This window comes from Nymphalis io, chromosome 16 (assembly GCF_905147045.1).
Source record: "Nymphalis io chromosome 16, ilAglIoxx1.1, whole genome shotgun sequence".
In the NCBI taxonomy this organism is placed as follows: Eukaryota; Metazoa; Arthropoda; class Insecta; order Lepidoptera; family Nymphalidae; genus Nymphalis; species Nymphalis io.
Window position 1 is genome coordinate 2839724 of NC_065903.1, and position 12697 is coordinate 2852420.

Sequence of the window (12697 nt, forward strand, 5' to 3'; positions counted from 1 at the left end):
TGCATACGTACATTTATTTTCCTTGTAATCAATATATTGGCCATTTGCCTCAATAGCAATACATACATTTTTACTAAAGTGAAAACTTCTTTAGGCTCGTTGCGCTGGCTTATCGTAGGGGATAGACTTCGCCTCACCGACATGCTAATGCTAATAGAATGAAATCTTTGAAAGTACAAATTAATCAGTATTGTGGAAAATAATGAGGATAATAATGATTGAAATTTATGTAAATACTATCATTATATACAAATAATATAAGTGAATTTTAAGTATTATTTATTTAAATTAAGCTTTATATTTTGTACAGAGTTTGCAACATACTGTGTATTTTGATGAATAAAAATCTGTATAATAAAAAGGATGGAATTATTGCTTGGAGTGCCAATAGACACGCACTTTTTCTGAATATAATAAATATTACAAAGTAAAGTATTTGCCAATAAGCCAATAAAATAATTAATAATTTTTAATCGATATATACTTCATAGAAATAACTATGTTATTTTACTTTAATATAATTAAACTTTAAATAAAAAATTTGACTAAGTGCTCAAGCTATAAAGTATGCAAAATATATATTTACGATTTTAGTAAGATCATCATCATCGTGAAAAGTTTATGGTCTAGCGTAGGACCGATGGCGCTGAAAATATCTCAAAGCTTTATTCGCAAATGTTTTCTAAGTGTTTCTATGAATAAAACTTAAATGTGATCTATTTCCCCTCTCATATATTTTCCAGGGCTACATTTTTAACGTAATTTAACTGTATGATGTACGTTAATCCACCCAACTTGATAAAATTGTGATAAATTAGGTGTGATTTAATAATATTTAAAATTTAAGTTATAGTTCATTTTCAGGTACAATTAGCAAAATATACATTAATTATTTTTTTTAATTTTACAATACAAAATACTACACACTTCCTAATATTTGAATTATTTATATAAAAAATGTTTAGTGAAAAAAAAACTTAAATAAAACATTGTTCATAAATATTTTATACAAATCGATAACATTGATAAAGTTTCTAGTAATTCATGTAGCAAATATAGATATTATTACTTTTCATAAAACAAAAATGTTTACTATTTTATGATAGGATTTAATATATTAAAGTTACAAGGATTAATGTATATAATGTATACAAAAATGTAATTAATACTAAAAACCCAACAAAGATTGTACGTTTACTTACAGCAATATTCGTATAATTCACAAATTCCGAGTCAAAGCAACTGTTGCGCACGCACGTCACGCCCGTTGCCGTATATTTTTAATATAAAAATATCTAGTCTCGTATCGAATCATAAAAATATAAATATTTTAGGATCGACCGCTCGCGCAGTACTAAGCTTCGTCTACCCATTGACGTATTCGTTTCGAACTAATTTCGGTGCAGCGACTATTCCGCGATTCTGTAAACATCGCAGTGGCGATGAAATGCGTCCAATATAAACTGAACCGTTAACCTCTGTATATTTCTCAGAATGTATCCTAAGCATTGAGCTACAAAAGACACTCTGTGGACCAATTAAAAGTGGTTGTTTTATTGACATACAACTTTATAAACGCGGTTTATTTAGGCTTTAAATTAACGTGGAAGAAGATATTTTTGCATGTACAGGTTTGTTCGCTTAATTTTGTAAGTAATAAGTTCTGTTTTAGGCACACCGTGAGTCAGCAGCGATGAGGAAATGCGTGCAAGTTATAATTTCGGAACGGCCGACATTGTTTAATGGTTTTATAAATCTCAACCGTACGCGTTTCCTTCGGAAATCGTCGAATGAATATATATATATACTAGCTACATATTTTTCCTACGATGAATATATACAGCTTGAATGACTTGGCACACAGAAACAGTAGTAACAACAATATAAATATCCGATATCATACTGTGTATTATGATATCAGCAATATGTTATTAGCATTATATATACCTATATTTAAAGGTACCTAATTAAATTTTAAGTACTAAATAAAAGTAGGTATAATAGTTTTGACACGTTTTATAAAAGTAATTTCAACATCAATTTCTTTTAGAGCTTTTTAAGTAGGTGGCGGGTACCGACTGGATACGGACGGCGGAGGACAGGGAGCTTTGGCACACCTTGGGAGAGGCCTATGTTCAGTAGTGGACTACGAATGGCTATTGATTGATTGATTGATTGATTGATGTTGTTTTCAAAAATGTACAAACTAGGTTCCTATACTATTCAATGTTTACGAGATATTTTGTTAGTTCAGTTTTTAACTTTACATCTTGACTGACTTAAATGAACAGTGACTTAATATAGGTCACTAACACCCGGTGCGGGTTCCAAATTTACACCATCTTATTTTTGGAATTTATCATAAAAATTGGAGTATGTTAAAAAGAGTACTCTTATTTTACACCAACCAAACCTGAAAAGTGAAAACACGTACATAATATGAACAATATGTAAAAAAAACGAAAAAAAATCCATTGCTACCTCCCGCACACTCCGCCCCCCATGTTATGCCACTGTTAATGAGATAAATGATATAATTTTAAAAGAAAGAATATGTATAACACAGTACTTTTTTTTTGTACACTATAATAAGTAAAACAAAGATTAAATAGATACCGTGTCTATATAAAAGCTCTGACTAAGCATGTGGTGCGAAAGTTAATTAGTTTTTTTAGATTAGATTGTCTGTGTAGGTCTATCTATCTACAAAAGTATTTTTAGTTTTAGAAGTCAATTCTCAGCATTTCAAATACTATTATTTCTTCACTTCAGCTCGGCCCAGGTTTCCATCGAATCAAAGGCTTTCTCATAGTCCACAAACGCTAAGCAAAGTGGCTGGTTATACTCCTCGGTCTTCTGTATAACTTGCCGCAGCGTATGTATGTGGTCTATGGTAACCAGTATGGTAACCAGTAGCCTTTTCGGTAACCAGCTTGTTCGGGTGGCTGGAAGTCGTCAAGCCTTCACTCGAGACGATTCGTAATGACTCTCTAAAACAACCTGTAAACATGGCTCAGCAGTGAGATGGGTCTGTAATTCTTCAGAAGGGTTTTATCACCCTTCTTAAAGAAAAGCACCACCACACCTTTGTGCCATGCCTTTGGCGTTTGACCTTTGGCTACGACGAAGAAATAGCCTCTGAAGAGCCGTGAGGATCTGTGTACCACCCGCCTTCTGAAGCTCATACTGTTATACCACCATCAATATAACATTGAGTTGCTCGAGAGCCATTCTAATCTCGGAAAACTGACGTCCTAAAAACAATTCCATGTGGTCTCACCTTTAACTCATCGTCGAATCGTTTGCTTAGCTTCTCGTTAAAGTCCCCCATTACAACAGTGAAATGAGTCTTATTGGTATGTACGGCTCTAGATAAATGCTCATACATGATCTCATCGTCGGAGTGTGTCGAGGTCGGTGTGTATACCTGTATGACCTTCAAAGAATACCGCTTGGTGATTCTGAGTATAAGGTACGCCACCCTAGTCGACAAGCTCTCGATTTTCACAACGTGAAACATGTTAACGAGGGACTTGTGGACTAAGAACCTAACACTACCTTGGGACAGTTGATCGCCCTCCCGGAAATAGAGAAGGTTACCGGATTTCAGGATTATCGTATCCTCCCCCTGTCTTCGGACTTCGGATAATCCGACGCTCTTCTCCTCGGTCCGCAGTGTACGCGTGTTATATGTTGCCAGGCCAGAGGTCGTCGGTGTTGGTAACACGAAATCTGCCGGGGACTCTTAGCATCCCCTGCCCCGCCGTTACCACAGCTGTTACCAAGGCTAGGAATAGCAGGGCTGCCAGGGACTAGGGGCCGTGGTTTAGTTGTATGAATCATTAGGTATGCCATAATCGCCATGCTTGGCAGACGGGTTGGCGATCGCAGTAAGTTGGTCATAGTACTCAGAGACGCTGCTGCCTGTTCTCTGGTGTTTATTAATAATTAAACTCGTTTAACTGTTTCGAACAATATTAATTATCGAGAAGAAACTTTCAACTAAAAATAGTAGCAAATATAATTTCCTACAAAAAACATAGTATTTTTACGCTGACGGGAGTTTTTATTATGGATTATTTTCCTTTAAGAATTTGTTACGAACTTAGTGTAATTAGAATAATGATTGGTTAACTCATCTATTTTTAAAATGTATGCAATCTTTATTGAACTCGAAATGATATTTTTATTACCAAACGTCTACGAGAATGTTTTAATTTGAACATATAAACTTTACGAGCTCTTTTCATCTCGAAAAATTTTAAATTGTCTATACCCGTGTTCATACCTAATAAAATAACTAATGTGATACACGTCATCTTTGTCTGCAAATATCAGGTTTATATTTTTCACTAATTGGCTGACTGAATAATATTATATAAATAATATTAGAAGTTCTATCTGTTGTATCTTTCAACTCAAAAAATGTAAGCTGAAGTATTAAGGTATGCTTTGTGCGAGAAACAATCTCGTTTTATGTCAAACCTGGTTATTTTTGACAACTGTCCTTGCGATTTATTGATACTAATAGCATAGCAAAATTTGACGGAGATTTGCATTCTTCTGAAACGGAATATACAATCAAATTGTATAAAAGTAGGGGAGTTTTTCGGTCAGAATTTTTTGTGGCGTCTATTAGATTTTTACGACGGGCAGGTACTTTTTATTTATATAATTGTTTTGCGAAGCTCTATGAAAATTCTATATTAATATCATCCAATTCAATTTTTTTAATTCGAAAAAAAATGTAATATTTTTTTTAATTAAAAATATAATTACAAATCAGAAGGGAAATTTAGCATAGAAATTTATATTTGTACGATAATTTTCCATACATTATGTACATATACACACACGAACTATAGCAGATATTTACGGATTTTTGATATTTTTATAAGAAATAAAATGTCTTTCAGGCTTGAAAATAGAAAAAAAAACGAATGTAAAAATATTTTTTTATTATCTGACATAAGTTTTAATACCACAGATAAAAATTATAGTTTGGCTGTCATTACAACATATCTTGACATGATTTAAAACCTATTTCATTTAACTTCAAAAATATCATTTAACAGATTTAAGTGTGTCGCAGGCTTCTGTCATTTCTAGTCCTTCCATGATATAAAGGAGATTCTCCACTGATGCATCTTCGTCATCATCAAACCACAACTGTAGCATGTTTTTAGCTCTAGCAATATCTGTTGCGTTTTCTGTTTCGAAGAATTGTATTTCATCAGGTTTGTAGCCGAGTTTCACTGCTAGCTTCTTCCAGTCTGTGAGGCTAGTAGCTAGGGCGTCTAGTTGAGTGGGGGTTATCATGGTGACTCTTGATCTGTCGACTTTGTCTTCATCTTCTCCGTGTGTGGAATCTGGTACCTTTAATTGACATAATTTATTTATTAACATTAAAAAGTTAACTAATGTTTTTTAATAAATATTTTTTACACGCCTTGGCGATATAAAACAAAAAATGAATTTAAAACTCGCAATTTATCATCTATATTAATAAAAAAATGCTAAATTAATTCTTGTCTATCTGCTACGCTTTCACGCCCAAACTACTGAGTCAATTTTGATAAAATTTGGTATGCAGCAAGCAAACCTAAGGATCGTCATAGACTACTCTTCAATTGCATCTAATCAATCCCCCCTTATACTCGGAAGGAAACTAGTTTAAAATAGGTATCATGTCAGAAATTCCGTTGTATACTGAACAAAAAAGTATAAAATGTGTAAAATTATTTTTTTATTACATAATATGAGTATACCTGTTCCATATCAGTAGTATCTTCTTCCTTTATAATATCTGTTTCTATTTGTTCTTCAGCCATTTCTTCCTCACATGGTTCCTTTAAAAATATACACAAATATTAACTTATTAATAGATCTTTCTTAACATCCACTTTTTTTTATAGAATAGGAAGGCGGACGAGCATATGGGCCACCTGATGGTAACTGGTCACCAACGCCCTTAGTCATTGGCATTGTAAGAAATGTCAACCATCGCTTACATAGCCAATGCGCCACCAACCTTGGGGACTAAGATTTTATGTCCCTTGTGCCTGTAATTACACTGGCTCACTCACCCTTCAAACCGGAACACAAGAATATCAAGTACTGCTGTTTTGCGGTAGAATATCTGATGAGTGGGTGGTACCTACCCAGATGAGCTTGCACAAAGCCCTACCACCAGTACTAAAAAAATATTTAAAATATTTAAAAAGCAATACTGATATATATTTTCTAATTAAATTTACCTGTTTAATAGGTTTCTCATTAGAGCCGCCTGAGGCATCTCCGTTCGTGTTGTTCGAAGCAGCATTTGCGGCGACTTCGCGCGTTATTCTTTTGACCTGTTAAATAGTTATAGACGAATACAATAAAATAATTATTTTAATTTAAAAAAAAATCATACATATGATATAAGTATCAGATTCTTAATGGGTCTCGAAACCCATGGAATGATTTACTTACTTTAGTATGTTAAGGTAACTAAATGTTGTCGTTTTAAAAATATAAAATGTTATAAAGGGAAAGTAAGAGTAGTAGTAGTAAGAGTAGTAAGAGTGCACAGTTGTTTGCACTAAGATAATAAGGTCAAAAATCTCCTATCAAAAACATATCTTAGACGTAAGGTAAGGTTAAAAAAAATTTTTCAAAAAGTCCAATTTAGTGAAAGAAAGCTGTCTTTAGAAGACGCCTTATCCAGGAGGTTTAGTTAATTTAACGCTATCAAACTAATTTTTAAAAATATAATAAAAAAGAAAACTGCTATGTCGGAATTAGCAGTGAGAACAATACAATAAAATGGATATTCATAAACATACGAGGTTTATGAATATCCATTTTAAGTAAAACACGAGGAGTTAAAAAAAATTGGTTTGTCTACATATTGTCCGTCAACAAAATTTAGTACAAATATCATCTGACGTATGTTTCAACTCTGCGGCAACACACATTACTTTAGTCTGGATATCACTACTAAATATATATATAAAACATAATCGACTGTTCTGTAGTGGTACCATGTCGTCGAGGTAGTCGGGCAGGCGGCCGATGGGGTTGTTGGTGTGCACGAAGAAGTGCGGCGAGCGGCGCGCCAGCAGGCGCAGCGCGCGCCAGCCCCACCCGCCGCCGCCCGCGCGCGCGCCCGCTCCCACCATGTACGACTCTACGGGCACACGGTACTGTTCATGATACATCTTCTCCATATTTTTTTTTCTTTATTTAATTTAGGGACTTTTGTCTTCTAAATTTGTAACATCACTTATTATTTATTCCTATTAGATAAAATTCCAAGATTCTGATAAAGGATCTGGTAGAATGCTCTGAACTAATCCAACATCGAACAAACATACTTTTAAATTATTCAAGAGTAACTTCCTCTGATTCTGTGTCTTGACACATTGCATTCCTCAATAATGGTACTCTTATATATAAATGTCGATGCTTGAAATTATTAAATAAAATATTATAGCCTATATAAATATTTTTAATCTCAATAACCAAATTACATATTGTTTAATATCTTCATCAAATTATACAATACTAATAACAGTTTTTATAAGTAGGCCAATCAAATAATATCAACAATTCTAAAGGTATATCAATTAAATTTTATACGGGAAAATGCGTCATGCTTGAAATTATAAGTATTAAATGTGACCCCTAGTCAAATCAAATCAAATGTCCCCAGTTGATCAATATATGCATATTGTAAAAATAAGATTGTAGCATGCATATTTGTAGTTTACTCCTTTCTAGAATTTAATCTACAATCTAATTAAATACTAACATAAATCTATAAGGTCACATGTGCATGAGTATGATTCAATATTTATTTAATTTTTGTAATTTACAATCAGAGCATACATTATTAATACAATTTAGGAAACCAAATATAACCCACTAAGCACATTTTTTTTATTTTTTTTTATTTTTATAGAATAGGATGGCGGACGAGAATAGGGGCCACCTGATGGTAAGTGGTCACCAACACCCATAGACATTGGCATTGTAAGAAATGTTAACCATCGCTTACATCACCAATGCGCCACCACCCTCGGGAACTAAGATGCTATGTACCTTGTGCCTGTAATTACACTGGCTCACTCACCCTTCAAACCAGAACACGACAATACCAAGTACTGCTGTTTTGCTGTAGAATATCTGATGAGTGGGTGGTACTTACCCAGACGAGTTTGCACAAAGCTCTACCACCAGTAAGTATACTTATATGTGGAGAAAATGAAATATTAAAATAAAAAATTGTACTTAATATATGTTTATCATGCAATACCTAAGTGAAAGACTTATTTTATACCATAATTTGAAAACAAAAAAAAAACAATGATATGTATGTTTTTACAATAGACTTACCTAATGATGGCATAAAGTCCCTTTCTTTAGTTCGGCAAGCAGCAAGATTGTCTGGGCAGAGATTCCACAACTTTGTCAAATCATTGCTGAAAAATGAAAATATATTTTATGCAATTGGTAAATACTGCAAACATAGTTTTCTAAATATAATTTATATTATTTTTTTATGTACTTATACTTATTGAGACTTAGTGTACAATGTGCAGTGTGTATATTTAATATATAAATGGTTGAGTATCTGTAAATTATTTTAGATAAATTTAACATTCTCTACTCTATATATTAAATGACTTACTTCCCCATAAAGAATTTGTCCTGACCCTCATACTCTTTAATTATATCACCCACAGGTCGCCGTCTCTTTTTAGCTCTTTTAATTTCCTCATTACTCTCTGCTTGAACTGGTGGTGGCTTGGGTTTCTGAAATTCTATGAAAATAGTAATAATGTACAGAAGGTAAGAAGAATACATTTTTTAATATACAATTTTTTAATCATTAGTTTTTTTCTTATTAAACTAATATCAAAACTGAAGATAATAAATTATCACCAAGAAAATTTAATTAAGACTTTTAAGTTATTCCTTCATCCACATACCTATGTCATTACAGTTACTCAACAAAACAATATCTTTCTACATCCTATTTCAATCACAAGAGGAGTGAGGCCGAATAAACAATTTTAACATTAAACTGAAACAATATCATTGGTAGAATATTTTGCACTAAAACGTAGATACAAGCCAGAAATAGACAAATTAAGAATCTATGATATTAATTATGGATTTGCGAAAAATTGCCATTTTGAATGTTGATAAAGTTATTGGAAATCAAATTAAAGTGGATATAAGTAGTTAAGTTAATTAGTAAATTGCATGAAATAGCTAAATATAAGGTTTTTTATCTTATGTTATACCAACCTGGACATCCATCATTTTTCCAAGTATTCCAATGTTCCTCTCTCTTCAATATACTTTTCACACATTCAGCAAAACGTTTTCCATTTGGTGGTGTCTCGGCTAGCAAGCGGTATACTAGTGCTGTTGTTTCTTTTACCCAATCAGCTTGATCAGACTTTAATTCTTGAGATTCCCTGACAAATATAAGTATTGTGAATATAGAATGTAAATTGTGGCTTTGCCCATATGGATTTTTTTTCCTCTGCTATTACTATAATATTACTACTGTTAATGTTAAAATCTCCTTTTTGATTGAGAGGTCTGGAAGATAGGGCTAATTTAGCCATAGTACATAATAATTAGTCTGAAGTGATTTTCTATATTGTTTGATGAGGTGTACATTAAAGTATAATTGTATAAAAAATTAATAAATTAAAATTTAAATATACATTACATTTTAAATTTCACTGTAGATGTTAAATATTGAAACAAAATTAGAAACTGAATCAAAACACATCTTCTGAAATTAGAATCTGATAATTGTAATTCTAGAAGTTTCTGATTAGTGAGAAATTTGGCAAAGTAGTGCTGCTCTTTGTTCTCGTGCATCTCTACATCTGAATTGACTGCTTTCATTCTGTTCAGTTTTGATTTCTGTAGTTCAACAGCTTCTAGCTTGTACGAAGAGAAGGCTGATAGGACACTACCGGAATGCTAAAACACAATTTGTTTTAAAGATTTACATATTCTATCATAGTCATGCATCTATGAGTTAAATATGCTGCTACTGCCTGTTTTAACTATAAAAACATCTTTTAACTATATTACTAACAACTTTTAAGTTTTTTCGTTAACCTTGTAAATAAAAATATACTACAATCAGAGCAAGGTTTCTGAATAAAATATGAAAACACTCAATAAAATGAAATACTATTTCTAAAGTTTATCCATTTTATTGGATCAATACAAAAGCTACTTACTGCAACAAATGTTTTCCATTGAATTTTATTGTAGCATGTATTTGGGTTACGGAAGAAGTCTTGTAAGCTCCAAAATCTGCAGTACAGATTGTAATCTATTAAAAGCTTATTCTTTTCATCATCCACTATCATGTCTTCATCCAGAGCATCCTTTAGTGTACTTGAATTATCACCACCAAACTCTGTTAGATTTTCTAGGTTAAATTCCGATACTATGTTAAGACCAGAACGTTCGGAAAAAGGGAAAAATTTCGCCAAAAACAATAAAATTCGACCACAAAATACGGTATTCTGTGACCTAGACAGCCTTCGCAGCAAATCATTGCACATTCTCAATAGATTATTCTTACAAGCTACAAAGAATAATTCTTCCCTCCAAATATTAACACCATTTTCCACATATGTAAACAACTTCTCACACTTGTTCAAAGTGAGCGCGTCGAATATGTCACCAAGAAGGACTACGGGCATTGTTGGCGTTACCATCTGTCGCCTACAAGATTCTATGCAAAAACAAACATAGTTCTCCAGGGTGTTGGGTTCTTCAATAAGCAATTCGAGAAGCTTATCTCGAAATGCTTGATCCATTGCAGCTTTCCGGTCAGTTTCATTGGCACTCTTTGAAAACGATTCGAGTAACTCGATATTATTTGACACGAAGGCTTTTGATAAAACATCCTGCAACACTTAAATATTATACTTTCACTCAAATAAAGAAAATAATTTCATAAATATGTGTAAGGTTATAAGACGCACCTTATATTTAACTCGTAGCTGATCAAATCCATTTTTTTCAGACATTGTATATGTGTTATGAATACTATTGCATAGCAATCCGTCACACTATTTGCCCTGAAATACTACTACAATCTTTATGTAGAAGTAATTAGTGTTTTCATTAAATTCCTTCGACATAAACAAATTTTAAAAGATAATTTTATCATCAGAAATTGGGATCATGACCACAGACACACAAGACTAGAGTCAGTCAGACCAGTGTTCCCAACCTAAAGCCAGGCAGTTATCGTACCAGGGCCGTAAAATTATCGTATATGAATCAAAATTATCGTATAATAGGGTAGAGATTATATTACATTAAAAAAAAAAAACATAATAATATATTTTAAATCAGTGTTAATTATAGTTACCAGTATTAAAAAAAAAACAGCAACACGAAACGAAAAATATACGCGAAGTATTGTAATGATCAATTTCAAAAAGACAGTAACTGCCATCACTCCGCATAAAACCAAGATATCGATATCGATCGCAGATTGGCAGACAGTATTTTTGCAATGAAAGGATTTTTGAATGACCCAATGGATGTCGCTGACAGTAAAAACAATTGAAATTGTTATAGATTAGTATATCTTATAGTTATCTAATTTTGCATCATAACGATAGTAGTGTGCCATCGTACATCGTACGTAATTATGAAATTATTATAGCGACAGAGAAATTCTTTGTCTACGCTATAAACATTCACTACCGTAGACAGAGAAACTAATAGACCAGAAACCGTGGCCGTGAAACCGCAATTGAGACAGAGATAATTTGTCAATGTGTGTATTGTCATGCCATTGTCAATGGAAAATCCTACTATGTTCAGGATTTTAATGCGATATAATAAATAATAATCACTTAGAAACTATATTTAGGGACAAAACCGTCGTACTTACGCGTGAAAACACAGGCTGGCAATTTTCATATTGCTATCGCTTTAATATGAAATAATATGACATTGCACCATTGTGTAACCTTCGATATGATATAAAAATTTTGTCTTTCTATCTTTTCACTGGATTAGAATCGTTTTTTTAGCATAAAAATAAGGAAAAATTGAACAATAAACACAACGAACGCACCAACTGTCAAGTTTGTTTAGCTTCTTGAGTAGCCGACCTTGATAAAACAGGTTACGCGATAAGGGCAAAAGATTTGATAATTCTATCTCTGTCTATGTCTGTCTTAACCATTTGTAACTTAATTTTCGTTTTCCTTCTTATGTAAATGAGAAGGAAATTATCATTGTGTCTATTAGTTTCTCTGTCTACGGCTTACACAGAACAGATATTAGAAAGTGTAAACCCACAGCTACTTAATAAAATAAAGTGTTACAGAAGGTATAATAAATTGTTAGAGGGTTGTTAATGTTGTACAGATATAAATTTAAACTTGATCAGCTTAACCTAAATAATTATATCATTTTAATTGAGGATTAGATATACCCATTATTTATTAAGTTAACAAAAATATCTTTAGCCGTAAGCTGTAGCATTTTCAAGTTATTTTAAAATTATAATAATTAGTCTGTGCATCACTCGATTTTTATGTGGTAAATAGTATTTTATCAGGATTGGCTAAAATCACTAAATGTTAAATTTTAACCAATCATATTGGACTAGAAATGGAGGATAGACAGCTGTAACAATATTGACAGA

General features: G+C 32.6%; 1 protein-coding gene across 1 annotated transcript; it reads right to left on the minus strand.

Moving 5' to 3' along the window:
- Positions 1-4962: 4962 nt before the first annotated feature.
- On the minus strand, positions 4963-11220 carry LOC126774459 (THO complex subunit 1). The gene is made up of 10 exons (XM_050496013.1): positions 11013-11220; positions 10257-10934; positions 9731-9990; positions 9298-9470; positions 8675-8807; positions 8380-8465; positions 7026-7171; positions 6258-6353; positions 5769-5849; positions 4963-5376 (listed from the first exon to the last, which is right to left on the minus strand). The coding sequence occupies exons 1-10, from the start codon at positions 11055-11057 to the stop codon at positions 5065-5067; spliced, it is 2010 nt and encodes a 669-aa protein (XP_050351970.1). The 5' UTR covers positions 11058-11220; the 3' UTR covers positions 4963-5064.
- Between the last annotated feature and the right edge of the window lie 1477 nt (positions 11221-12697).